This window comes from Polypterus senegalus, chromosome 17 (genome assembly GCF_016835505.1).
Source record: "Polypterus senegalus isolate Bchr_013 chromosome 17, ASM1683550v1, whole genome shotgun sequence".
NCBI lineage: Eukaryota > Metazoa > Chordata > Cladistia > Polypteriformes > Polypteridae > Polypterus > Polypterus senegalus.
In genome coordinates this window covers 8,036,469-8,064,379 of record NC_053170.1, presented here as the reverse complement: position 1 = coordinate 8,064,379, position 27,911 = coordinate 8,036,469, and the positions used below count along the sequence as shown (strand labels likewise).

The 27,911-nt window shown below is 39.8% G+C and overlaps 1 protein-coding gene across 1 annotated transcript; it reads right to left on the bottom strand.

Moving 5' to 3' along the window:
* Positions 1–16: 16 nt before the first annotated feature.
* On the bottom strand, positions 17–27,370 carry tut1 (terminal uridylyl transferase 1, U6 snRNA-specific). The gene is made up of 10 exons (XM_039740017.1): positions 27,191–27,370; positions 23,337–23,527; positions 23,044–23,253; positions 18,788–18,902; positions 18,474–18,601; positions 17,068–17,288; positions 16,762–16,871; positions 10,562–10,684; positions 8,724–8,816; positions 17–1,510 (listed from the first exon to the last, which is right to left on the bottom strand). The coding sequence occupies exons 1-10, from the start codon at positions 27,273–27,275 to the stop codon at positions 315–317; spliced, it is 2,472 nt and encodes an 823-aa protein (XP_039595951.1). The 5' UTR covers positions 27,276–27,370; the 3' UTR covers positions 17–314.
* Positions 27,371–27,911: the final 541 nt, after the last annotated feature.

Genomic DNA, 27,911 nt, shown 5'->3' with positions numbered 1-27,911 from the left:
GTCTAGAAATCAGATCTTCTTTCTTTGGTTATGAGACTGGCAGTGAATATCATGTCCCTTGCCAGCACTTTTTATTTTTATTATACAAAAGGGCATCCCAGTGAGCTTCCCACCATGTTACAAACCTGTGGCACTTGATGGTTTCAATAAATGAAACAATGATTAATCAAAATACATTCATTGCATTCACTGTCTTAGGCTCACCATATGAACACCACCAGCCTGGACTGCATCCTCAGCACTAATTTGACTACACTGTGTGTCGAAAATAACCAACTCCTAGAACCTACAGATGTACTTCTTTTAACTGCAGTCTATTTTATTTTCTTCTCCAAGAGCTTCTCGGTCATTTTTGGTAGAAATAACTGCAAGAAATGGAAGAAATCCTGGAAAAGGCCACTGGCGTCCTGGACTGGAGTAATAACTGCCAAAGTTCTTGTGCTTTCTGTGCCACCAACTACTTCCAAATGAAGTGTGAAATTGAGGACGGGCTCGGATGTATTGCCAGATGCACGCTCCTGCTGTGCTATCGCCTCTGACACTCTGGCCTCCAGATCAATACCACCGCCATCGTTATCATCATCATTTTCATCTGTCCTTGATGCCTTTAGACCCCGCAAAATGTCTCGTCTCATTTTTCTCCGTCCAGCCCAAACCTTGTGCCAGAGTGTGCAATACCAACTGGCATTACCTGCCATATTTTCTGGTTCAAACCTTAGCTTCTTGCAGCTGGATGCACCTCCATCAGAACAGCGATGTCGTTTACTTGAATTAAGAGATTCACCAGCCATGCTGGCCGTCGTATCACTTTCATTGCTGTTCACTTCTGGAGGATTTTTTCCATCTAGTACCTCATCTGAAGGTTCGTTGTGATCAGCAACTCTGGTCGAGAGCTCTGGGAGCTGTGTGTGTGGGTCTTCACCAGCTTCCAGCTTTGCACAGTGCTCTGCAGTCGTTGAATACTGAAGAGCAGCAGGTGTAATGCAACAAGTGCACTTCAACATGTCCTCCAGCACGCTCAGCACGGCCGCAGATACCCAGCCAAACCATAGCTGTCGAAAGTCATCAGAGTTGCAAAGCTTTTTCCTGGTCTCCTCCGAGAGGGAAGCCAACTTGAAGGGGATATCAATGACCATCCTCTCCTGGCTCACCTCACCAGGCACACCAGGCGAGCCCTCAGCTGAAACACTGTCTTCGTTGAAGAGTCGCACCAACCCCCAGACTTTGCCTTTGGCCGATTTGCGTTGATACTGCAGACTTCGGCAGTACTTGGCGGCTTCCAGACACTGCTTCCGAAAACGCTGCTCGCTCCTCTCGTTCAGGTTGGCGGCTACATTGTGACACAGCTCAAAGGGGTCCAGAATGTTGACGGGCCCAAGGCGTGGGCTCTTGCCTTCCTTGTTGGAAAGAAAGGCAGTCACAGGGAGAGCCTTCCTATCTCGAAGGCAAATCACAGAACTCACAAAGTCAAACTGGCCATAAAAATTAAAAAACTCGGACAGCAGGGTGCCTAGAGAAGATAGAGAGGAAAAAGTGAATTTGGCTCACTACAAGGAAACCAGACATCTAAAAAGTGCAGTTAAGCAACATTTTTGTGGCTTAAAAAAACATCAGTTTTTAGATCCATTTAATAATGCTCTGAGAAAGTGTATAAAGAAAGGTGAGACTACATCATTGGCTGCTTGTTCTTCAGAGTCACCTACCATATATGCACTTGCGGATAAGTTCTCCTGGAGATAAGTCAGGACTTGATTTTACAGTATAATTTCTGGTATTTTATAATGTTCGTCGTGTAAGTCGAATGCAGAAAACTCACGCTATTGGTCCAAAAGATTACGATATGCTAACACTTACCCGAGAGAGTAACCATGGCCTTTTTTTTCTATGTGGGTGCAGCAATGCGCTGTATTAGCACTGTATTAGCATGTGCTCCTAACCGCTATCTTTCTTTCTCTCTCTCTCTATTGTGCCTAGGCAACCACACAGTAATACCCACACGATTCCGATGCTGCGTTTGCACTGATTTGTGTTTTTTGTATCTCATACACCTTTATTGTAAGAGCATGCCTTATCTACGATGGAGCATTCAATCAGAAGAAAATATGAAGCTGGTTTAAAATTAAAAGTCGTTGAAGTAGCGAAAGAAATTGGTAACTGTGCTGCTGCAACAAAATCATGAGTCTGAGAAACTGGTGTGAGATTAGAGGAGGCAAGAAGATGTAAAAAATAAATTAATAAATAAAAATAAGTGTCGCATTTTTGAACGGGCGTATAAGTCGGGGTGTGATTTTATGATCGATTTATTCAGGTTTAAAGACCCGACTTATACGTGAGCATATACGGTAATTATCACAGGCAGGATAAGAATAAAGGATTCTGGGTCTGATGAGTGCATACATCAACATCAGCTGTTCTTCACTGTAGTACTCCCAACCGCCCCCAAAAATTGACCCGCTCAGTCAATGCTCCCCATTTGTGCTATATATTCCACCATTTCTACTCAGAGTGTGCACATCACACTACTGCAAAGTGAGGAAAGGCTGGATGCTTTGCAGGGTGGGTTAGTTGATATGCTAACAAGGTACTACAGTGGCACAAAGACTTATCTTGATAAACTGGAAGAATCCTAAGGCCAGGTTTATATTTCACGCGACGCGTCACATGCTACAGTGGACGCTCCTGCAACGCAAGCATTTTCCTGTTTATACTTGTGCGCGTACTTTCCGTAAATTTGGAGGAATCCAGCAGGAGGCAGTGCGAGATATTATCACAGTCAGAAAAGGTTTGGCTTCGCTGTGTTGTGAATTGCCTGGATCACCCATTAAATTCCGATGACACCTTACCGCAATATCTCTGGAAAAGGATGCTTAATGATTAAATCCATCAATCCAGGGATGTGCCCATTCCAGCAAGCACTGGGCACAAGGCAGAAACAACCCCTAGACAGGGCATCAGCTCATCACAAGGTGAATACAAGCACTCACACACACACACACACTGGTGTCATTTTAGTGCCACCAAATCTGCATATCTTTGGAAGGAAACTGGAGAACAGTAAGGAAACCTACCTGGAAAACATGCAAACTCCAGGTAGGGTATACCAGCGATGTGACTCCTTGCGAGACAGCAGTGTTACCACTCCGCCACTGTGTCATTCCCATGTGTGTAATTATTAACAGTATTCATTATTTAAACTGAATTAATGATTTATGCGTAAAATGTAACATAATATACTTTAATGCACTTCATTATGAAAGTGATATCAAGTATAAATCTAAGGATTCTAAATCTGCAGAGAGTTGGAATATCACACATTTAATGTGCTCTGTGTGGTGATCTATTGATGTTTGCTGCTCCTGTCAGGTCAGGAGGAAGCCACAGAAAAAAAAAAAAAAAAGACGGCACAGAAGACGGTGTGAGACTTTTAAAATGTATGATGTACAATCAGGAATATGTGATGCTTGAATATAAAAGCACCACGAATGCATGTGTGTCAGCATTTTACTTCACTACATCAAATCATTCATTAAACATTGAAGCACTATTTATAGTGCATCCAGAAAGTATTCACAGCGCATCACTTTTTTCCACATTTTGTTATGTTACAGCCTTATTCCAAAATGGATTTAATTCATTTTTTTCCTCAGAGTTCTACACACAACACCCCATAATGACAATGTGAAAAAAGTTTACTTGAGGTTTTTGCAAATTTATTAAAAATAAAAAAAATTGAGAAAGCACATGTACATAAGTTTTCACAGCCTTTGCCATGAAGCTCCAAATTGAGCTCCGGTGCATCCTGTTTCCCCTGATCATCCTTGAGATGTTTCTGCAGCTTAATTGGAGTCCACCTGTGATAAATTCAGTTGACTGGACACGATTTGGAAAGGCACACACCTGTCTATAGAAGGTCCCACAGTTGACAGTTCATGTCAGAGCACAAACCAAGCATGAAGTCAAAGGAATTGTCTGTAGACCTCCGAGACAGGATTGTCTCGAGACACAAATCTGGGGACGGTTACAGAAAAGGTTCTGCTGCTTTGAAGGTCCCAATAAGCACAGTGGCCTCCATCATTGTAAGTGGAAGAAGTTCGAAACCACCAGGACTCTTCCTAGAGCTGGCCGGCCATCTAAACTGAGCGATCGGGGGAGAAGGGCCTTAGTCAGGAAGGTGACCAAAAACCCGATGGTCACTCTGTCAGAGCTCCAGAGGTCCTCTGTGGAGAGAGGAGAACCTTCCAGAAGGACAACCATCTCTGCAGCAATCCACCAATCAGGCCTGTATGGTAGAGTGGCCAGACGGAAGCCACTCCTTAGTAAAAGGCACATGGCAGCCCGCCTGGAGTTTGCGAAAAGGCACCTGAAGGACTCCCAGACCATGATAAACAAAATTCTCTGGTCTGATGAGACAAAGATTGAACTCTCTGGTGTGAATGCCAGGCGTCACGTTTGGAGGAAACCAGGCACCGCTCATCACCAGGCCAATACCACCCCTACAGTGAAGCATGGTGGTGGCAGCATCATGCTGTGGGGATGGAACTGGGAGACTAGTCAGGATAAAGGGAAAGAAGACTGCAGCAATGTACAGACATATCCCGGATGAAAACCTGCTCCAGAGCGCTCTTGACCTCAGACTGGGGCGACGGTTCATCTTTCAGCAGGACAACGACCCTAAGCACACAGCCAAGATATCAAAGGAGTGGCTTCAGGACAACTCTGTGAATGTCCTTGAGTGGCCCAGCCAGAGCCCAGACTTGAATCTGATTGAACATCTCTGGAGAGATCTTAGAATGGCTGTGCACCGACGCTTTCCATCCAACCTGATGGAGCTTGAGAGGTGCTGCAAAGAGGAATGGGCGAAACTGGCCAAGGATAGGTGTGCCAAGCTTGTGGCATCATATTCAAAAAGACTTGAGGCTGGAATTGCTGCCAAAGGTGCATCGACAAAGTACTGAGCACAGGATGTGAATACTTATGTACATGTGATTTCTCAGCTTTTTTTATTTTTAATAAATTTGCAAAAACCTCAAATAAACTTTTTTCACGTTGTTATTATGGGGTGTTGTGTGTAGAATTCTGAGGAAAAAAATTAATTTAATCCATTTTGGAATAAGGCTGTAACATAATAAAATACTGTGAATACTTTCTGGATGCACTGTGTGTCATAAAATGATTTCTTCAGAATATCATACATACCTACGTCTGTTTTTTTTTTTTTGACATCATACACCATAAGGTGCATACTAATTCTGCATGAGCAGGAACACTCAATAAAACTGAATAAAAAAAATCAAGTGACGGTGAGATACGAAGAAGGCAGATTCACCAACGTTTGTGTGTAAGTTTTTATCCCTCCAGATTAGAGAATGTCCAGTTCCATTGCCTCAAAACACTACTCACATCTACAGTTATTCCCAGTTTCAAATAAAAACTAACAGCGTCAGATCCCTAGGGTAGTAGTATGTATCGTGAGTGAGAGAATAAAAGTGAACAAAAAAGGTAACTTTTACAAGTACAGTACTATAAATGTACATGGTCTGTTACAGACGCAAACCAAATGTACATGTGTACTATGTAATATTAACAATAAGAGCAGCTCACTACTGAAAACGGCAAGTATAGGAGGCAGTCAGGATTGAACTGGTGGCCCCTTGATTACAAGTCAGCAAATCTTACCGCTACGCCATGGAAGCTGTTGTATCGTCCTTGAACCTTTTGTGAAAGTGTTTATTTGATCTTTGGACTTCAGGCTTCACACATTCTATAGTTTATGCCTACATTTTGTAACATTTATTACTAAAATATGAAAAAGTTTCTGTTTTAACAATGTGTTTACACAGATTACTGTAGAAACGGAACACACAAGAAATGCATGTGTTCCAAATAACGATCTATTATTTCCACTCTAAAACTCCAGTAGTTCACTCACTCACACATAATCAAACAAGGCACGAGTTGGAAGAACTTAGTGAACATTCTGCGACGGTGGGGGATGGAATAGCCAGCTGCTTGCTGCCTTTCTTAATCGGCACATTTACAGGACAAAGACGCTGATGGAGAGGTGCGAACGGATTTAAGGTGGGCCAGATTTACGAGTTTTCTCGTAGGCTCTGGTAATTCTAGTGTTAATGTAGAAAAGTGCAACAGGCTACACGTGGGTTTAAAGGAACGTCAATTACCCACACAAGATGGGAGACACTGTCCTATAGGAAGCAACCTCTGAAAAAGATTTAGGGAAAAATGTTGATAACATTTTCATCATCTAAGCAATGTACATAAGCTTACAAAAAGGCAGGTAAAATGTTAGTAATCTTAAAAATTATTGAATTTAAATAAAGGGACATTACACTCAGACTATACGATGCACTAGTCGGAGCACATCAGGTGTACTATACGCAGTTGTCATCACCACAATGCAAGAAAGACAGTGCACTTGAAGTTGTGCAGAGAAGATCAACCAAGTGCATTCCCAAAACTTATGGACATGTCGTACTCTGATAGGCTCAGAGAATTAAACTTGAGGAGACTGTGTGGGAACCTAATTCAGGACTTGAGAATTCTCAAAGGCATCGATAAAGTAGATTCAGCAGAATTCTTTCATCTAAACCAATGTTCCCCAACCTCGGTCCTGGGGACCCCCTGTGGCTGGGTTTTTGTTCTAACCAGATTCCAAGTCAGTGACAACACCTGATCACACTAATCTCATTTAAATTAGCTGGTATTATTTTTCTTTCACTCTACATTAAGAAAAGCACATCGGTGTGATTTTAACATTTATAAGACATTTAGAAATATTTTTGCTTTTGCTATTGATTTAAGTGCTTAACTCTCTTTTGTTGATTTCATTATATTTTGCCCTCTCTCTGTGCAGTTTTACCCCATCAATGTATCTTATTAATGACAATTAAAAATGAGCAGAGCAGACACCCAGGCAAACAACACTGAATAATCAAAGTCTGCAACTACTTTAGTATCGGACCCACTAATTAGAAAATAATGGATTGATTAAACAATTAGAACACCTGGAAAAACAGAATGGAAATCAAGATGAAAATATTGTAAAAAGAAAAAACCATTATTCCCATATAATTGCTTGGTACATTTTTATATATATATATATATATATATATATATATATATATATATATATATATATAAAAATAGCCACAGTGTGCTCCCAGGACCGAGGTTGGGAATCACTGATCTAAACGGTAAATCGTATACTTGAGGACACCCGTGGAAATTAAAGGGAAGTGCATTTTGGATTAAACCCAGGAAGTCCTTCTTTACAAAAAGAGTTGTGGGAATCAGGAACAAACTAAACTACTGAGAAGTGGAGTTGAAGCAGAAACCTTTAAGAAGACTCTGGAGGAGATATTGGGACAGCTTACCTATTGGCTAAACAAAAAAGTTTGATGGACTGCATGGTCCTCTCTCATTTGTCAAAATGTGTATGTTTTTATGTGAATTAGGCAGATGTGGTATAGTAAATTACAAGTAGGGCAAAAAAAAAAAAATTAATTTGTTCCCATCCAGATACCCTCCATTTTTGTACATCTGTCACAATGAATGGTTTCAGCTCTTTAGGCAAAATGTAGTATTAGATAAAAGGAATCAGAGTAAACCAATAGCATCATTTCTAAATTAGTACTTAACATATTTAAGCAACAAGCTTATCCAACACCTGTACTGTAAATATATTTTATTGTGAGTTTTACTCAATAACAAAATGCATTAAATGAGTTTATTAAAGTGAACAAACTTTCACTATAGCAGTAAACATGTTAAGTAGGAAGGCAACAAACCCCCAGAGAAAAGTGTTAAAAAATAAAAATGTGGCCACGCACCACCTAGCAATGGTCAGCAAAGGCAAGGACCCAATTTGAGACTCACTTTAGGCAAAGAAAAATAAAAACAAAAATACCTCAGAAGACAGTTTAAAAAAAACTACCACTTTCTTACTAGATATGAGGCACGAGTTGCATCTCTGCATTGAAAAATAAAAAAAAAGCATTCAGCTATTTAATAAACATGGATTTATCAGGCTTCCCTTTACGCTTCACAGCAGACAGGTCCTTCGTATCAAGAGCTCATTTTCATAACCCATCTTTGACAGTACAAAATGCGCTCGCCAAAAAAAGGCTGTTGCACATTTTGCCAACGACCACCTAAAATGACGACAATATGACTAACAAGTTCCTACTGTATTTTGCAAGAAAACAGAAATGATGTCAAAAAGGCAAGTCATAAGTGTGATTTTCAGACGTCAATATCTAGAGGCAGAAACGAAAGAGAATATTTATTTTACTAAGATGCCCTTTAAAGGCAGGTTCTAGATGTCAAATGAGTAAATAATCAAGTGTGCTGCAATAAAGTGCACTTTATATTAAACCTTTGAATGGTTTTGTCATGGGGCAGCAAGCTACATCAGCAATAGCTTCAAGATGAGGGTTCATAAAAAAATATATATATAACAAATGGGCCCTAGCTTGGAAAAGCAGAGGGGACCTTATGTTTATGCAAGACTGACCAGTCCAAAGCTGTGCATGCATAAAAAAAAAAAGGAAGACATATTCTCTTATGCTTTCAATTAGTAAAGCCTATCGTACTACTGGAAACATCACTCATTTAATTAAGAAGACTAAAGGTTCTAAATAAGAAGAAAATCTTTAGTCTTTTGTGGGTGACCTTTTAGAAGCAACTGGAAAGAAAACATTACTTACATAGACTTTCACAGTTTTTGCTTGGTGGCAGTGTCGAGGCGTCACTGGGAAATGAACAATCCCAGCCTTCGATTATACACTGGTCACCTTCTCCTGAAATTACAAAACGTCAATATCAGAAATGAAGACATAGATGAATATGAGTGGCAACAAGTCCTTTGTTATTTACGAATGAAGAAAATCCAAAAGGTAGTATTTGAGGACGGAGACCCAAATAATGGGCTTCTACCAAGAATACGGAGGGAGGAAGAACAGGTGGCACTGAACAGAATAAAAATGGAAAGGCGACAGGCCTGGAAGAAATACCAACAGGAGTGTGGAAGAGTTTAGGAAAAGAGGGAGTAGAAATGAACAGGATAGAATACAAGAGGAGTGGAGGAAGAGTGAGATTGTACCCATTTATAAGCAGAAGAATGATATTCAGGATTGTGGAAACTACAGTGGGAGAAAACTGATGTCACACACAATGACAATTTGGGAAAGGGTTATAGAGAGAATGATTAAAGAAGAGACCACCATTGGGGTGGAGCAGTTTGGTTTTATGCCAGGGATAGTGACACCTGATGCCGTCTTTGCATTGAGGCAGGTGATAGAAAAGTATCAAGAAAAACAGAAAAGGTTGCATATGGTGTTTATTGCTTTGGAGATGATAGACGTTCACATCAAGAGATCTGGAGGTTCATGACAGAGAAACAAGGACCATAGAAGTATGTGAGGATTGTCCAGGATATGTATGAGGCAATGAAGACTTGGGTCAAAAGCAGGGCTGGTATAACAGACAAGATCAAAGGAAGATGAGTCACCATCAGGGATCTTCTTTAAGTTCTTATCTCTTTGATCTAGTTATGGATGTGTTGACTTGTGGGATAAAAGACCAATCCCCCAGGTGCAGGCTTTTTGTCGATGACATTGTGTTGTGTAAAACCAGAAAACAGGAAGTGGAGAGGAAGTTGGAAGAATGGGGAAGAGCTTTGGAAGATAGAAAACTGAAGATAAATAGGAAGAAGACAGAATATATGACATTTAATGATGATCAGGACTCAAAAGTTAGCTTGCAGGGAGAGCTACTGGAAAGAGTGGATAAATTTAAGTATCTAGGATCAGTGGTCGCCCGAGATGGAAAACTAGATGCAAAAATAACCCACAGAGTGCAGTGTGAATGGAACAACAGGAAAAAGGAATTGTGTGATTGAAGAATTAAGGTAAGGTTTTCAAGACAGTAGTAAGACCAGCAATGATGTCTGGATCCGAGACATGGGCAGTAAAGGGAGCACAGAAGAAGAAGTTAATTGTGACAGAAATGAGAATGTTGAGATGGATGTGTTCAGTTACAAAAAAAAAAGGACAGAATAAGATATGAGGCAATCAGAGGTACAAAAAAAATAAGAGATATCTAGGAAAGTAGGTTGAAAAATGGTACAGACATGTGATGAGAAGAGACAACAAATATGTGGGCAAGAGAGTGATGGGAACGGAAGTACAGGAGAAGTGAAAGCGATGGAAGGCCACAGCAGAGGTGGACGGAGAAAGTAAAAGAAGATCAGAAGGAAATTGGACTTGACTGGCAATGAGGTGCAGGACCAAACTCTTTGGAGAAGGTTGATCAGGCACTTCGACCCCACATAAAAGTGGTAAAAGATGAAGAGTAAAAAGTAGAAGTAGCAGCATGTTCTTAATAGGCAACTCTGCATTTGCAGAATTAAGAAATACATCTTGTTCTATAGGCAGTCTAGTACGTTTAAAAGTCAAGCTTTTGTTATATATGGAGGAAAATAAACTACAGTGAGTTATATATAAAATAAAATCTCAGAGAGATGAAAAAGTATACAAGTTCCTACCAGCAAGTTCTTTAAGATGGTTGACTGATGGAATAACCGGAATCTCCCTATTCTGAAGAAAAAAAATTACCAGCAAAGTTAAGGCGTAGTTATTCAGTGTAGGACCTCTGCCAGAAGATTGTCCTAGGAAAGAAAAAAGAATGATAACAAATGTATTAATAATTTCCGCATTTTACTTTTATCCAGTAACATGTTCAAATTAAATTTATCAGCATTCTTGTTTATAATCTCTTTCACCTTCCTTAAGTTTTAATAGGTTTTTTCTATTGATTCAGTAAACTCAAAACCTTATCTGATAGAGTGTTTTTCCAACACGTAACATTGCAATGTGTACTGCACCGGAGTAGTTAGCCCTACTGCCTCACAAACCTAACATCTTGGGTTCAAAATGTTACAGCCACTCATAGTCTTTATGGAGTTAGCATATTCTCTCTGTCTCAGTGTGGTTATTCCTTCAGAATCTTCCTCTGACAGCCCTAAAGATGTGCGGGGCAGGTTAATGATTCTAAAGTGGCACCTATTGAGCTCTGAAATGGACTGGCACACTATATACAGGGTTGATTACATAAAAGACACTGAACACGGTTAACTAGGTTTGAAAATATTAATGTTATTTATATACAGTACTAGCCATCCCCCGCGGCTCTGCCCGTGTATTAGTGAAAAAGGACAGTGAGGAGGACCCTGCCCAGCTCTCCAATACTGATGTCACGCTTCCCCCTCCCCTTGGCAAGCAGCCTCTGTCTCAGATTTGCACGAATATATCACTCCTGTAAGTGAACTATGAATCTTAGTGCAATGAGAGAAGTTACAAAATCAACTGGAATGTTCAAGCAAATTATAGAAAAAAACCCGATTTAAATCTGTTAAGTAGTTCTCCCGTGAAAAGCGGACAGATGTTGTATTTTTTTATATATATTTTATTATATATTATATATTATATATAGATAGATAGATAGATAGATAGAGAGAGAGAGAGAGAGAGATGTAAATCACTTTGTAAGAGTGTTCAGTAATAAATACTGTCTGATGCTGAATAAGTGTATACATTGAACCTTAGAACCTCCTGTTGTCTCCAAAACTATTTGAACTCTTCCAGGATTGAATTCAACAGGGTGCTGTTAAAAAAAACAACCAACCTTTCATAATTTTGGTCTGTAATGAATCAATAATATCATCCAGTTAAGATTTTTCAGTCACAGATTCACGGTGCAGACCTCCTGCTTCACCTCATCACAAAGATGTTCGATTGATTTGAGATCTGGAGTCTGTGTTAGCCACTGGAGTGAACTGCAGGCACTGTCACATTTGTAGAACCACAATGACATGATTCAGGTTTCACTAGCCGCTTAAAAAGCGCAGACTGTGGCCAAACACGTATGCACATGGTTATAAACTATGCTTAGGGACGCTGTGGAATTTAAATGATACTAAACTAATATTAAGTGGGCAAATATGCCAAGAAATCATTCCCAAAATCATTACAGCACCACCAACAGCCAATACCACTGATGGATCCATTCGTTTACGTTACTCATTCAGCAAAACTCATAACTTGTCAGACAAAGTGAAATTTCTCCACCATTTTCAGTTGTGCAATGTTGGTGATAATTAATCCACTATTGCCTCATCTTCCAATCCAAAGCTGACAGAAGCTGAACCCCTGAGCAACCTTTTGCTTCTGCTGCCTACCACCTTAAAAGTCCAACACACTGTGTGCTCAGAAATGCTCTACTGCATGCTCCATTGAGGGCTGTTATTTGAGTGCTTGAGGAGTTTATTAGTTTGAATGATTCTGGAAATTGTTCTCTGCCCTTTTCCACTGTCCAAAGAGCTGCCGCTTGGTTAATTGGCCAGGTCTCTGTAAACCCCATGGACTGTAGTGTGTGAATTCCAAGAGGGCAGCTGTTTGAGAAATGCTGGAACCACCATATCTAGCACCAACAATCATACTATATTCAAAGTTTACTAGAAAACACATCCTGACCAATGAAGTATTTGCTCAAATGACAGCTAAATCTCTAGACGATCTTTTCATACCACAAAAGAGAATTTTCATCATAAATTGGTGTTTATCAATTTTATCAAGGCCATTGGCATTAATAAGCAAGAGTATCTATTAAAGTGGCTGCTGAGTGCATAAATATAAAATGACTGAAGGCATAGAAGATGAAGTACACAGTAAATGCTACACTTTTATGCTAATAACCCCGCTCACACTGCACAGTATTAAAAGTGTGACTTATAGAATTTATATTTTGTAATTTGTACTGGCAGAGCAATCAGAGCCACTGCCTTTATGCTTGAGAGTCCCGATATTGAAACCTATCCTGGTCACCTCAAGTTTGACGTCAGCATTGTTTTCCCCATGTGTGCATGGATTTTTCCTCCGTGTTCAGGCTTTCCTCACACATCTCAAAGAAGCACATGTTAGGTTTACCACCAACTGTAAAACTGGCACTGTGCGAGTATGTTTGGGGATGTGCAAACATGTCCTGTGATGGACTAGTGCCTAATAAAAGGTTGGCTGTTGCCATAGATCCAATGCTGCCTATATGCCCCTGGGGCCAAATAATGATCTATCTATCTATCTATCTATCTAAAGAGATAGCCTCTGGCTCCCAGTAAAGTGAATTAAATAGGTTTGATAAACAGTTGGATGAATGGATTTAATGATTTCCTGAATATTTATTACCAATGTGCATTACTCAATTACAGTGTTATGCTGTGTATGAAACTGCCCTAAGAAAGACACATACATAAAAAAAACACAAAACTGTTACAAGTTTTGCCGCTTATAATGTCGCATCACACACTGACGTATGGAAAGAGTCATATTTTCAAAACACTTTGGATAGCACTTGGTATGGAAAGATGCATCACAATATATACTGTGTACAAACATTCCATTCTCTCTAACATTAACTGCAAATGTTCTCCTCCCTAGGTTTTGGGAAAAAAAAACCTAAAAAAGAAAAATAGAAATAAAATTTAAAAAAAAATACAAGAATGTACAATTCCGAAGTACACAGACATGAAATATAAAGCTTTTGGCGCCACCTACTGGCTGCAAGGCCAGCTTCATCTACTCCAACATTTTTTTTCTTTCTTCCATCTTTCTCAGATTTCCCCAGCCACTTTATTCTTGTTTATATGCTTACCATAGAGAAGAGAACTTTTAAAAAGGATTTATAGGGCTTTTAAAACAAGCCGACACTGTTGTGCAGAGGTCTCTAACCTTTACCCAAAGAGAGCTACTTTTACAAAATGAAAATGGCCGAGAGCTACTCATGTTTTCTAACGTTTATTCTCATAGCTTATTTCAATCCAAACAAACTTAGCTTGTTTTGCCTGAACATTTACAAGATGTTGGTGTCCACAACTCACATTTTGCATTAACACAATCACAAAAAAATATTTAGTTCACCTGCAAGTGCAGTTTGCATGTCTGTATGCATTTTCTAGCGTATCTCACACTATTGAGTTAAAACATGAATGCTGTCAAAACAAAACAATGCAATTACAAATCCGCAGATATGACTTATTCATTTGGCATTTTGTCACATGTCACTTTATTCACATGTCCAGTTGCATATGTGATGTGTTTTTTAGTTAGAGAGATGACTGGCAATACATGGAGTCAACAAGAGAGGCAGGTGTCTGGTGGAGTGGAGCCACTTAGGTTCACTCTGATGGAGTCATTTCAATGTTCATCTGTCAGTCTTGTTCTGAACTTTGTTTTCATGACATTCAGGTCAGAAAAGGCCCACTCATAGAGGTATGGAGACCCAAACAAAGCAGACATTTTCAGAGCTGCTTGGTGAAGATTCTTACAGTTATATGGCTCTACTAAGCTCCAGAAATGCCGAGAATGCTGTTGAGACTTTAACTGCCATATTATTTTGAATGTTTACTAATATACTGTATCCTCTTTAATAAAACCCCTGTGTGCGTCCAGGTGTCCGTGTGTGTTTGTCGTCTGGTGAGGTGCGCGGGACCGTGCCGTGTATCGCACCGTGCCCCGCCCATGCGCACGGCACCGTGGACACACACACACTGGAAGCTGGGCACACAGTGAATGGCCTTGCCATGGCCGCGCATGATAAGAAATAAAGGACACCATTGCTGGGGAGAGTGCTGATTTGGTAGTTGCGGCCGCGCACATAAAATCTGTTGCTGGGGAGACGCCACACATACAATAATCAGCTGCACGCCAGCACAGATTAAAATACTTGCTGGGGAGACGCCACGGGCACGATTATCAGCTACACACCACACATTACATCAGTTGCTCGGGACACTCTGCTGATTGCCCACTGTTGTGACAGAAAATTAAAATCATATTACGGACATCAAAGCCAGTATTACTGTCAGAGAAAATTACAGGCATTTTACGGAAAAACAAACCAGTATTCCTGCGAGAGAACTTTAAAGACACACAATACATTTAGGCATATTACAGCCACATACAAGCCAGTATTACTGGAACAGAAAATATTATGGACATATCTACTAACAACATGCAACCCAAAAAAAAGGACACATTAAGTAGGACAAAAGACACAGACAATCAAATCCTATATAAGCAACATCTCCTGGAAGAACGGCCAGCTCAACAAGTAAACATCAACAAAAGAAAGGCTGAAAGACAAAGAAAAATATGAGCAAATAGATCGATTGAAGAAAAGCAAAATGACCGTCACAAAAACGCTAAAAGAGAAAGACTCAGAAGGGCAAACCTTAGAAAAAGTTGGCATTTACTTGCCAGAACCAGTATTCAGCCACTGTCAGTTATATGTTGCATTATCAAGAGTTAGAAATTTTCCAGATGTTGTTGTCAAGGTTGTAGATGGTCCTGAACAAGGCAAACTGTTGCCAAACTCAGACAGAATATTTACAAGAAATATTGTCTATAATGAAATTGTATAGAAAAATTTCATGAGGAAAAAAAAAATAGAAAATGTTATCTAAATATCTTCTTCAGATATTGTGTCTTACAGATTATTTTACACTAAGGCAATATTAATTATACTTACTGTATTGTCATGTACGTTTCTATTTTATTTTTATTATTTTACTTTAGGCTTCTTGCAAAAATATTTTTGACAAAAAAAAATTAAGACAAGAAACAGAATGAGGTCAAGGTCCCTTGCCATTTAATATAGACTGTTCCTACTAATTTTTATGCACTACTGTTCTAGCGCCCGTTATTGGAACGTAATATATAAAATCCAATGTCTGTCTGTCCGCTTTTCATGAGATAACTACTTAACAGATTTAGATTGGGGTTTTTTTTTTATAATTTGCTTGAACATTCTGGTTGATTTTGTGACTTCTCTGATTTCGCTATGTAACATAGTTCACTTGCGGTACCGATTTATTTGCATGAATCTGAGAAACACACTGCGGGTTGAGGGGAGGGGCCTTCCTCACTCACTGACGCCAGCTTCGAGGTGTGTTACTTAACTCCACTTAGCTAGCGAACGAGAGAACAATTGAATTCAACTTTGTATGATATTTAAAATACAGTATTACTTCGGTCTTGATGAGTTTGAGTCCAGATATTTTCTGAAACGTATGCCACATTGAAAAGATAAGTTTGAAATTCAGATTGTGGATCGTGATATGATTTTTTGGAAAGATTGCCCACCCCTAATTTGACTAATCAAATTTTCAAATTTATGTAGCATTCATTAACCCTTCGGTTAGCTACTTGGAAAGGGGTTGTGAGCTACCAGTAGCTCGCGAGCGATGTGTTGGGAGACCCCTGCTGTAGTGTTATGTGTAAACAACTGAATCACACCTTGAAAAAGTCAGTTTGGATAACAAGCTTGGTCAAAGGCTATTTAACTTTGCATGTTATTGCCATGTCGGTTGGTTTCATGTGAGCAAGCATGGGGGATGTGTGAAATGTGCTAGATGATGGACAAGTGCCCTGATCCACAATCGCTCCCTTTCTCTAGTGCTGTCAGGTGTTAAGTGCTTCTCTAGTGTGCTATGAACAGGATTAGTCCCATTAAACTGCTGAAAAAAAAACCTTAAATACCTAAATCATATTTCTAAAGGAGAAAGTAAAATGAAAAAATGCACTCCTTTTAGAAACATTCTCTAAAAGGAGCACAGCATCTGTTGTTCATCTAAAACAGAAGCCTGAAGAAATTAGTCTTTTAACTGGGAAGCAGAATTTTCAGAGTACTTACCAGCTAGATGCTTTTGCTTTGCCCAGTACCTGACAGCATAGACGAGTGGTCGAAGCCTCTTATCTAGAGCAGAGCACAACTTAAGAAAGCTCGTATTTCTGACTGCTAACCTAAAATTCAAAAAAATAAAAAGGAAATGGGGTGAGATTTATGAGCTCTAATAATCACAAAGTTCACCTCCAGCTTCATATTGTATTTAAAGTATAACCCAAAAAAAAAAAAAAACCTTTTACATGTTCTGGGCTAAGCCTCTTATTCAAGACACATTAAAATTAATAAAATGTGGCAAGTCATAAAAATGTTGACCTGTTGTTGACTGAAATGTCCCCATGGAGCCCAGAGTCTTTGTGGATGAACTTGACAACCGGTCGGCGAGCAGTTGTCACAGCCTGCACTTTATGAACTCCTGGCACGCACTTCCGAAGCACCATTGCCACCAGCTCCAGCACCTCAGCCTCAGAGGCTGTCTCTAAGTCAATGTCAGACAGGATCGAGTCCTCTGACTGTGTGTCTTCAATGACACCTGTCTGGATGAAATATTTTATTTGATAAACCAGTTTTCATGATAAAAAGTATCAGACTACCTAAAGCAAACATCTTTACAGCGCAAGATGATTTATTCAATGTATTGTATGGGGCAACTTTAGCAAACCTTAAGTACACACACTGTGTAAGTCTTTGTGTAGCTGTTTAATGAAGATCGGTCATGTGCTATATTTTCTGGCTCTAATAAGTATGGGAGTATTTCTAAGTTTGCTTTAGTAAATGTTGAGCAAGCACAATATGTAAAGATGTAAAGTTACTGGTCACTTACTTACCCTGCAGCCTTATAGACATCAGAGTGTAATATTTATTAAACTTTACACTGCTCTTTCACCTGAATGGTATACATGTTAACAGCATGGACCGGGGTCGCCAAGTCCGGTCCTGGAGGACCACCGTGGCTGCAGGTTTTCATTCTAACCCTTTTTTTAATGGATGCCCTGTTTGTGCTGCTAATTAAGTTCTTGTGAATTCATTTTAATTGAATTGCTTTTTAAAGATTTGCTCCCCTGAAGTTCTTCATTGTTCCTCTGAATTGCTACAATTCTTTCCTTAAATGGCACCCAAACAGAAATGAAATGTGAAGTGGGTGAGCCAACAGAAGACAAACTAAGTGAGGGCATCAAATTCTAACCAATTTCACTCCAGCCAGCTGCTTAATGAGGTGCCAATTCTTGTTGTTAACTAAACCAATTCTCTAATTCCATGGCTTGTTGCTGCTCTCGTGGTGCATTAGCAGACATTTCCAAAATTGTGGATTTTCTCTTTCTAAGAGCTCTGTTAAAATGTTTTGAGGACCTGAGAAGATTGAGATTCCTGAGACCTTCATCATTCTTTATTTTCAGATATTGTATTATGGACACCAGTTGTTTTGGCTCATTTTGTATCTCATTATTGTTTGACTGTTAATTAAGGAAAAAGAAACGATTAAGGGATCTGAGTCTTCAAGATGAAGTCAATTAAAATTAGTTCAAAAGAAGTTAATTAGCATAAACAGGTCACTCATTAAGGGTTAGAATGAAAACCTGTAGCCATGGTGGTCCTCCAGGACTGGAGTTGGCGAACCCTAGTATGGACATCCAAAATGCAATAGTGACATCTCTCACTGCCCCTGTGATGCTTGAATCTCTCAAAAGTTAAAACAGTGTTTCAAAAGACTGTAAGGTTACCTGCTCATTTGAACCTTTGGATTTAGCCTGAAATATTTTGGTGTGCTCCAGATCTAAAAAGAGGTCCAAGTCACAGCAATGGATGTTGAAACCATTAACAGTGGAGCCAAACGGAATGATCTTGCACTCTGCAAGAGAAACAGAAATTATACACATCAAAGTTTTAGGGTTTCTTTCACCTTAACATTTAAAGTATTTGGCACACTAGTGTCAGTGGTTCCTCAGCTTTACCAATGGTCTATCATTAATAATAAATCTTTAAGAAAAGCCTAAACATCAGAGCATTTGGAAGAAGCCAGAATTACAATGCATACCTGGAAAGAATTCTGAGAACACTTCTTGGATGAGAGAGATGACAAGCTCTCGAAGTCTTTCCTCACTCTCTGAAAACCCAAAGAGCTGCACCAACTTTTCCATCTGCTCGTCCACCTGAGAAAATATAAAATAGAGAAATACTAACAAAAAAAAAAGAAAGAAAAAAAAGCCATAACCACAACTGCTTCAACTTATTACCTGGCAAGAATTAAAAGGCGGAGACACTTGACAAAGGATATGCTGCCTTGCAAGTAGGTAAGTAAACATAAAATACTTAAGTTTCCTTTATATTTACCGTTTTCTACAGAGTTTGCTCCTTTAGTTGTACCAAAATACTGGCAGCACTGAATGCTAAAGTGTAGCAATTATTTGACCGCCATATTTATTTATCAGCTCATTTGTCAGAAATGTTTCTTAATGAGCAAACAGTGCAGCATGATACAGGAGTGCTGTGACAAAGGCAAGCAGGAAAAATACAGGGAATGACAAACGAGTGTAATTAGTAACACTTTCCTGGGGTTAGTTTTAGTCACTACTGTAGAAAGATATATGCTTTTTATATACAGTTCTCTAAATGTTTTAAATCACAGGCATGATGTTTTTTGCATCTCAGGAACAAACTACACATTAAATTTAACGTCCCAGCAAGACGATTTTTCCCCTACTTTCAAATCGGAAACTCTGAGATAAGAAACCTACCCAATTTTCCACACCTCTCACCTATTTCTAACTGATCAGTATTGAAGACCCAGCCAGCATCTCAACAATATATAAGAAAGTCCCTTCCTTTCAAAGATCTTTGGGTATGGTTGGAAAAGGATCTTTCAATTAATATCTCTGAAAAGGAGATGAAGGCAGCTATGCATATAATACACTCTAGATACATATGGACAAAGCAATCGATCAACTTACAATTTTACACCCATCACATTTATCTTGTTTAAAATTGTCCAAAATATATCCAGGGTAAGATGAAACATGCTGGCATTGCAATTGATCTCCAGTTTCACTGGGCTACATGTTTTGGAAGGGCACCATATTAACATCATTATGGGCAAAAATCTTTGAATGTTAATCAGACATCCCTGGTGTCACAATTACTCCCATTAAGTGCTGTGTTTGGTGGGCTCCCAGATGTGCTTCAAATGGAGAAGGACAAATTGGTTGTAATTGTCAACACCACACTTCTAGCACATAGTCTTGTCTTGCTTAACTGGAAGAATCCCAACCCACCTTTCAGAAGGCAGTGAGCAACTAATGTTCTAAACTATTTGAAATTTGAAAAAATCAAATCTCGGTTAGAGGATCTCTTCAAAACTTAACACAATTTTAGAATTTATTTTTCTTTTTCTTCTTCGTGGCCCTAATACACTTCCATACTCAGGTGGGTGATAACACTTAATCTCTTGGACCAATAGCGCGAATATTCCGCATTCGACTTATATAGCCAACATTATAAAATACCAGAAATTATACGGTAAAATTAAGCACCGACGTATCCAAGGGAAAATATACGGTACCCATGCTGTCAGCTCTCCTCCCTTTTTTTAAACTTTCCAATATATATTTTTTTCTTTTAATTTTTGTTTTCCTAGTTTTATGAAGTCATTTGTTGTACAAGTTTGACTTGATGGTATGCAGTGTAATTTTCTTCAAATAAAAGAAATATATATATTTAAATACTACACATGAAATGTACTGTATATCACAGCATAACAAAACATAACACAAAACGGAACACTATGAACTATACAGTGGTGTGAAAAACTATTTGCCCCCTTCCTGATTTCTTATGCTTTTGCATGTTTGTCACACAAAATGTTTCTTATCATCAAACACATTTAACCATTAGTCAAATATAACACAAGTAAACACAAAATGCAGTTTTTAAATGATGGTTTTATTATTTAGGGAGAAAAAATCCAAACCTACATGGCCCTGTGTGAAAAAGTAATTGCCCCTGAACCTAATAACTGGTTGGGCCACCCTTAGCAGCAATAACTGCAATCAAGCGTTTGCGATAACTTGCAATGAGTGTTTTACAGCGCTCTGGAGGAATTTTGGCCCACTCATCTTTGCAGAATTGTTGTAATTCAGCTTTATTTGAGGGTTTTCTAGCATGAAGCGCCTTTTTAAGGTCATGCCATAGCATCTCAATTGGATTCAGGTCAGGACTTTGACTAGGCCACTCCAAAGTCTTCATTTTGTGTTTCTTCAACCATTCAGAGGTGGATTTGCTGGTGTGTTTTGGGTCATTGTCCTGTTGCAGCACCCAAGATCGCTTCAGCTTGAGTTGACGAACAGATGGCCGGACATTCTCCTTCAGGATTTTTTGGTAGACAGTAGAATTCATGGTTCCATCTATCACAGCAAGCCTTCCAGGTCCTGAAGCAGCAAAACAACCCCAGACCATCACACTACCACCACCATATTTTACTGTTGGTATGATGTTCTTTTCTGAAATGCTGTGTTCCTTTTACGCCAGATGTAACGGGACATTTGCCTTCCAAAAAGTTCAACTTTTGTCTCATCAGTCCACAAGTTATTTTCCCAAAAATCTTGGCAATCATTGAGATGTTTCTTAGCAAAATTGAGACGAGCCCTAATGTTTTTTGCCTAACAGTGGTTTATTCTTGGAAATCTGCCATGCAGGCCGTTTTTGCCCAGTCTCTTTCTTATGGTGGAGTCGTGAACACTGACCTTACATGAGGCAAGTGAGGCCTGCAGTTCTTTAGACGCGTTGTCCTGGGGTCTTTGTGACCTCTCGGATGAGTCGCCTCTGCGCTCTTGGGGTAATTTTGGTCGGCCGGCCACTCCTGGGAAGGTTCACCACTGTTCCATGTTTTTGCCATTTGTAGATAATGGCTCTCACTGTGGTTCGCTGGAGTCCCAAAGCTTTAGAAATGGCTTTATAACCTTTACCAGCCTGATAGATCTCAATTACTTCTGTTTTCATTTGTTCCTGAATTTCTTTGGATCTTGGCATGATGTCTAGCTTTTGAGGTGCTTTTGGTCTACTTCTCTGTGTCAGGCAGCTCCTGTTTAAGTGATTTCTTGATTGAAACAGGTGTGGCAGTAATCAGGCCTGGGGTGGCTACGGAAATTGAACTCAGGTGTGATACACCACAGTTAGGTGATTTTTAACAAGGGGGCAATTACTTTTTCACACAGGGCCATGTAGGTTTGGATTATTTTTCTCCCTAAATAATAAAAACCATCATTTAAAAACTGCATTTTGTGTTTACTTGTGTTATATTTGACTAATGGTTAAATGTGTTTGATGATCAGAAACATTTTGTGTGACAAACATGCAAAAGAATAAGAAATCAGGAAGGGGGAAAATAGTTTTTCACACCACTGTATGTGTATATATATATATATATATATATATATATATATATATATATATATATATATATATAAAGGTACCTATACTGTGTAATCCTCAACAGCAAGTCTAAAAATGGCACCCATCCATATGCAAGTATTATGTGTAGCAGGAGGCAATTAAACTGGGCGTATATTAATCTGAACATAGCAATGGCCAGAGTATGGATAAAAATCCATGTTAGGCTATAATTAAAAAATCTGTCTGGTTTCAATAGGTACCAATATCATAATGTATTAATTATTAATTATTTTTGTTATATAACATGGTTTACTTGTAAAACTGTTCACAACCTTTCAAAAGTAGCAAGAATGTCATCACTAGGCACAGAAATTATAGCTCAAAACATTTTAATATGCAAAGGATTAATAATATTTGTTATTTGTTAATTGAATAAAATTCCTGCAGGTGTCCGAGATGAAAAGAGCAGCACACATTTTTCCTGTGCACATTTTTTAGCATACTGAACACAGCTGTACAAGTCATTGCTTCCCTTTAAAATGTAATGCTGTTTGTACCCATGTCTGTATTGCTCATTGCTAATCATTGGCATCTTAAAACAATTAAGGAAGAATACTCTACAGAACAGGGTAAATTAAAAAGAAAATGGAAAACAAAACCTAAGCATTTAAAGCTATGGCAAGGAAAATAAATATTAATGAATTCATTAGAAAAATGTGTCGCTCAGATAGCTAAAGAATGGGATAACTTACAGGTGGCTGGATTGAAAACCTGAAGCCAGGCCTGAACTTGAAAACACCCCATTTAGAAAACAAAAGACTGGAATTATAAAGTGGATTTCTATTAAGTTCAGTTACGATTGTGTTCAAAAGCAGGATGTTAGATTTAGAAGTGCAGCCGACTCACGTCATTAGCCTGACACAGAACAGGAGACAGCAGCTCAAGGCTGGGCAGTAGGCTGTTCGAAGGGGCCTGCTTCTTCTTTGGGGTATACTTGAATTCCTTCTTCTCTCGAGGCTTCACTTTAAGGCGTTTGCCATTCATTATGTGCTCTGGTTCTGCGAGGGCCGATTGTAGGCTTTCGATAGAGCCATACTCTACAAAAGCATATACACCCTTATGGGACAGAAAAAAAATTAGTCATAACTGCAACTTCACAGATTATTGGCAGAACACAAACGACCTCCAGAGTCGCTAACCTGATTTTTGTCCATAATAATACTTGACACAGGGCCAAAGCGCTGGAAGTGATCTGTGATTTCAAGTTCTGATGTGCCATGCTGGAACCCACTCACAAACAGGCTGTGTTCTTCTTGGACCTTTCTAGTTTCACGGATGCTGCACAGCTTTTGGTGTTTTTTTCCTTTCTTGTGGTCTTCCAAACTTGCCCCTAGGAACAAACAGACGATCCAAATCAATTGAATATTCATGACCCCAAAATATTACCGAAGCAGATTTGTGTGGTCATTCCATGAAATGAAATCCATCTGGCATCAGACATTGGCAACACACTGCGTTTCGGACTTTCCTACCCCACCGACCTGCTATCTGATACAGTTGCACTAAGAAAATATTTTTTTAAACACTTCTCTAGCAGCCAAATGATATTGTTCTGCTTCTGATCCTGTTCCAACTCACTCTTAACCAGGAAATACACAACTTATGCTGTTTTGGCTAGGCCTCTTAAGCATTCATTGGGGGAAAAATAAAAATAAAAGAAAAAAGTGAGAGGCAAAAAAATAAGGTAAGACAAGGAAAACGTTAAGATTACTTACAGTTCTATTTTCCTTTCATGTTTTCCTTTACTAAATTCTATGTATTATAGTGTACTTAATAGTTTAATTATAGGGGAATGTATGCAGTTTTGTTTTTCATTTTTTATGAATATTTAATATTTTTCACATCTTAAGTTTTGTTATTACACAACACTGTTTAGTTTCTTCACGGGCATCACCATTTTGCGGAACCTTTGCATCCTGTTGTTAATACTGACAAGACCAGAAGTGAACGATCCTCCACCAGGTTATCCAAGATTGCATTCGAACTAAGTTCTCTGTGCATTTCTTGATTTTTTGAGGAAGGTTAAGAACTTCAGGCAAAAACTTCTGACTACAAGTTTTAGATAGTGTTTCACTGTTGTGAGGACCGGCGCCCCAGCCAGATTTAACTTGGGAATCCTACCTAGCAGAGATACCAATATTATGGAAGGACAGGGGAAGGCACTGTATTCAGCTTATTGCCTTTCCCATATGCTAAGTGGCAGCATCCCTGGGCTCCAAGACCCATTTAGACACCCGCAAGGAAAGCTGGGAACTGTAGTCAGGGGACGGAGCCCTGCTGGGACCCATGGGTGCTGCAGGGAATTACAATCACTATTCTTAGGGACTTCCATATGGCCTGGAAGTGCTTCAAATGGGTGAAGCTCTGGCTCTGGAAGTAATCCCAGGACTCCAATAAAAGAGCTCACACTGTCTTGTCCAGGAGAGTCTGAGCTGGGAGTGGAGATGGGCAACATTCACCTTGGAGGAGTAGTAGCACGGCGAAAGAGAAAGAAAGGAGACCTGTATGATTATTATAAGATAGATAGATAGAGATACTTTATTAATCCCAAAGGGAAATTCACAAATATAAAAAATATAAATATAAAAAGTATTTTGTAATAACTCCCCCCGTTATTTAAAACAGGGTCTTTTTTGTGTATTGCGTTTGGAGCTCTGTGGCACCCCCTACCTTTCACACTTGGTTTCTGAACTTGCAGTTTTGACCTTTGCCTGCTGCTTAAACTACGTTTTATCCCGTAGTCCTTACTAATATCATACTCTGTAAATTGCTCATACTTTTGATGGAAGCAAAACAGGAAAGGTACACAAAACGAGGGCATGCAACTCGATGATAATGCAGCAAAATTGAACAGAAATTGCACAACCTGGCAACAGAGATCACTAAAATGAAGTGCAGTATTTTAGAACATTATAGTGCTGACTTGTCTTATGTTAGTCAGACAGGCAAGGGAGAAGTTTATTGTACTCTGTACACGTGACAGCATTAATACTACAGCCTCAAGTGTCTTTGACATGTGACAGTGTCATCCAATGCCTGTTGCGATTAACTGCTGAGCAGACGCCTACTTGTGTCGGTGTTATTCAGTGCAGCCATCTTTTGATTCGATGCTTTATTCTCTGATGCAGTCAAGATGACAGTGTGAAAGAAATGACACCTTTGAAAACTGACTTGGCAGTTACAGTTATGGTGAGGCGCTATACAGATGTTCTGAAGTTTATATAAAACAGCCCCAGTTGCGTTTCTTGACATACTTCTGCTGAATGATTCGTTGACTGAAAGTCCTCAGTGTTGGTGTGTCAGAGAAAGGAAGTGCAGCATTGATCATAATAGTACTTGTTGTAATTCACTCCTTTGCTACGACCTTCGGGAGGTGGTCCGCAGTGTGTCCTCTAACATAGTCTTTGCCTTTAATTAGCGCGTTGATTCAGTGAGCCTCTCCTGAAGTGATGTAACTAGCCCAGCACACCACACTGGCCATCTCAGAGTTGTAAAAGCTGTGAAAGATGTCACTAATAAATTATCTATCTATCCACTGTAAAGGAACGCAGCATCCTAAGAAGAAGAGGAAGAAAGAAAGAGTCTGCTTTGCCCTTTCTTCTATAGTTTTTCTGTGTTATGAGACCAGTACAACCTGTCATTGATGTGGACACCCAAGTACTTGTAGGAGTGGACCATCACCACACTCCCTTCCCAAGTGAAGCTAGTTTTTGCATCAATATGTGATTATGGGCTCTCTTTGGGATAAGGACATTGCAACCCCGGCCACAAGCGACTATCCACCTGCACCAATTTCCACAGCACAGGCTCAAAGTGAGCCATCGCTTATTCCCGACAGGTGTGTAAACGCTAAGGTGTCAAGTCCCACTCCGGCACATTTGAGATTTGGCTGAGAAAATTCTCATAGTTCAAAAATAGACACAACTTTCATTAATCCAGCAAGTGTGACAGACACAGATAAAATTAAAGACCCATTTGGAATGGTGTAAAAATGTACAAGAAATCAAAGTCCCTATGGTATGGGGACGTGATGCACAAAATGGGGAAAAAACTTAATGCCTGGTCAGCCAAATCCAAGTACATATGTCTGCAGTCTGAAACATCCATCCTGGAGTTTCAAAGATATGGAGCAAGTCTAGCTTTAGAACTCTAGAGCTCTCTGTCTGGTTACACTAGGATTAAGATTACGGCTGAAGGAGGAGGGTTATCTGAATCAAATAATGCCAAGCACCCCACGAGATGCCTCCCAAGTACTACTGTGTAAGTTTACTCCACCTACTGGGAGTTTCAGGTTGAAGGCGCCGGGCTGCACAGATACCAGACTCACCAAAACGGGAAGCAGTGCCTGAAATAAGGGACTGTCCAAGATGTTATCGACCTGTAGAGCCACAGCATCACACGTCACCGCGGGTCTACGTCAGCAGGTTCAAGGCTGAAGTGACGTCACCTCACGTCACGACCAGCAGCTTGGTAATAGACGTCAAAAGGTCGTCACAAATCAAACTGATTGACATGCTAACCACACCAAAATAACCCCCAACATTACCAAGTTATCCATCATGCTAACCTCTAAATTTAACTTCCTTCTCCTAACTGTTGGCGTAGACCTGCGGTGACGTATATTGCTCTGGCTCTGCAGTTCGGTCAAAGCAGGACTTCTGGTCACCCTAGAGAGGCAGGACCGCACGTCTGCACGGAGCGCCATTCTATCATAATGAATACTCAGACAAAACAGGGGAATTACTAGTTAATACACAATACACATGGCCAGCATGGCGGTCAGCACTGCTGTCGTTAGATCCTTTCCTACTTGGACTGGTTGACTTTAAACGTTGGTTCGAAACCCACTTCGAGACGCATCCAACATAAACCCTAGGGTTAGGATATCAGCGTTGCGCAATAAACATGCTCTGCTTCCACACTCTTAGCAAGACTTTTCAAAAGAAACTTTCTGTACATGCGCAACACCTCTCGGCACAGAAACTGCACTCACGGTTAGGCACGTTCACTTCACACAAGCGACACATAAACGTCCCTCGTGGGAGTAACTGGATGTCCGGGTCCTGTTCTGATTCCATCCGCAAGGCTGGCGGAGTACCACGTTTATGAATAACGAAACGAAACAGGCGCGCAAAGAGGATGCGCAACACCAAATTAACACCCCCCCCTCCTACGCACGAACGAGCACTAGAAGTTCGCGCAAAAAGTCCTTCCGTGCGGCTCGCCAGTCCCTACCCCCAGAGTTCCGGTTTCCCTGTAACGATTGAGATTGAATTAAAAAAAAAGACTAAAAGAGCGCTACTGTACGGAAATTGTGAAATGAAACAATAATTAACAAAACACAATGTGGCAGCATCATTCGAAGCATTTCATTAAATTACATTTTTAACTCATACTGTATGTATTTTATTTTATTTATCCATCCATCCATCCATTATCCAACCCACTATATCCTAACTACAGGGTCATGGAGGTCTGCTGGAGCCAATCCCAGCCAACACAGGGCACAAGGCAGGGCGCCAACCCCATAGACATATATAGGTAGACACCACATTCACTGTGTTGCCCAGTCGACACGATACGTTAGCGTGTTCGCCATATTGCGAGTGGCAGAAGTGCCATTTGAACTATTACAGGTAGATGTGGAAACAGGGTTTTCTCATGAAAAAACAGTAACATTAAAACAGTTTACATACAACAGATTTTGCTGAATC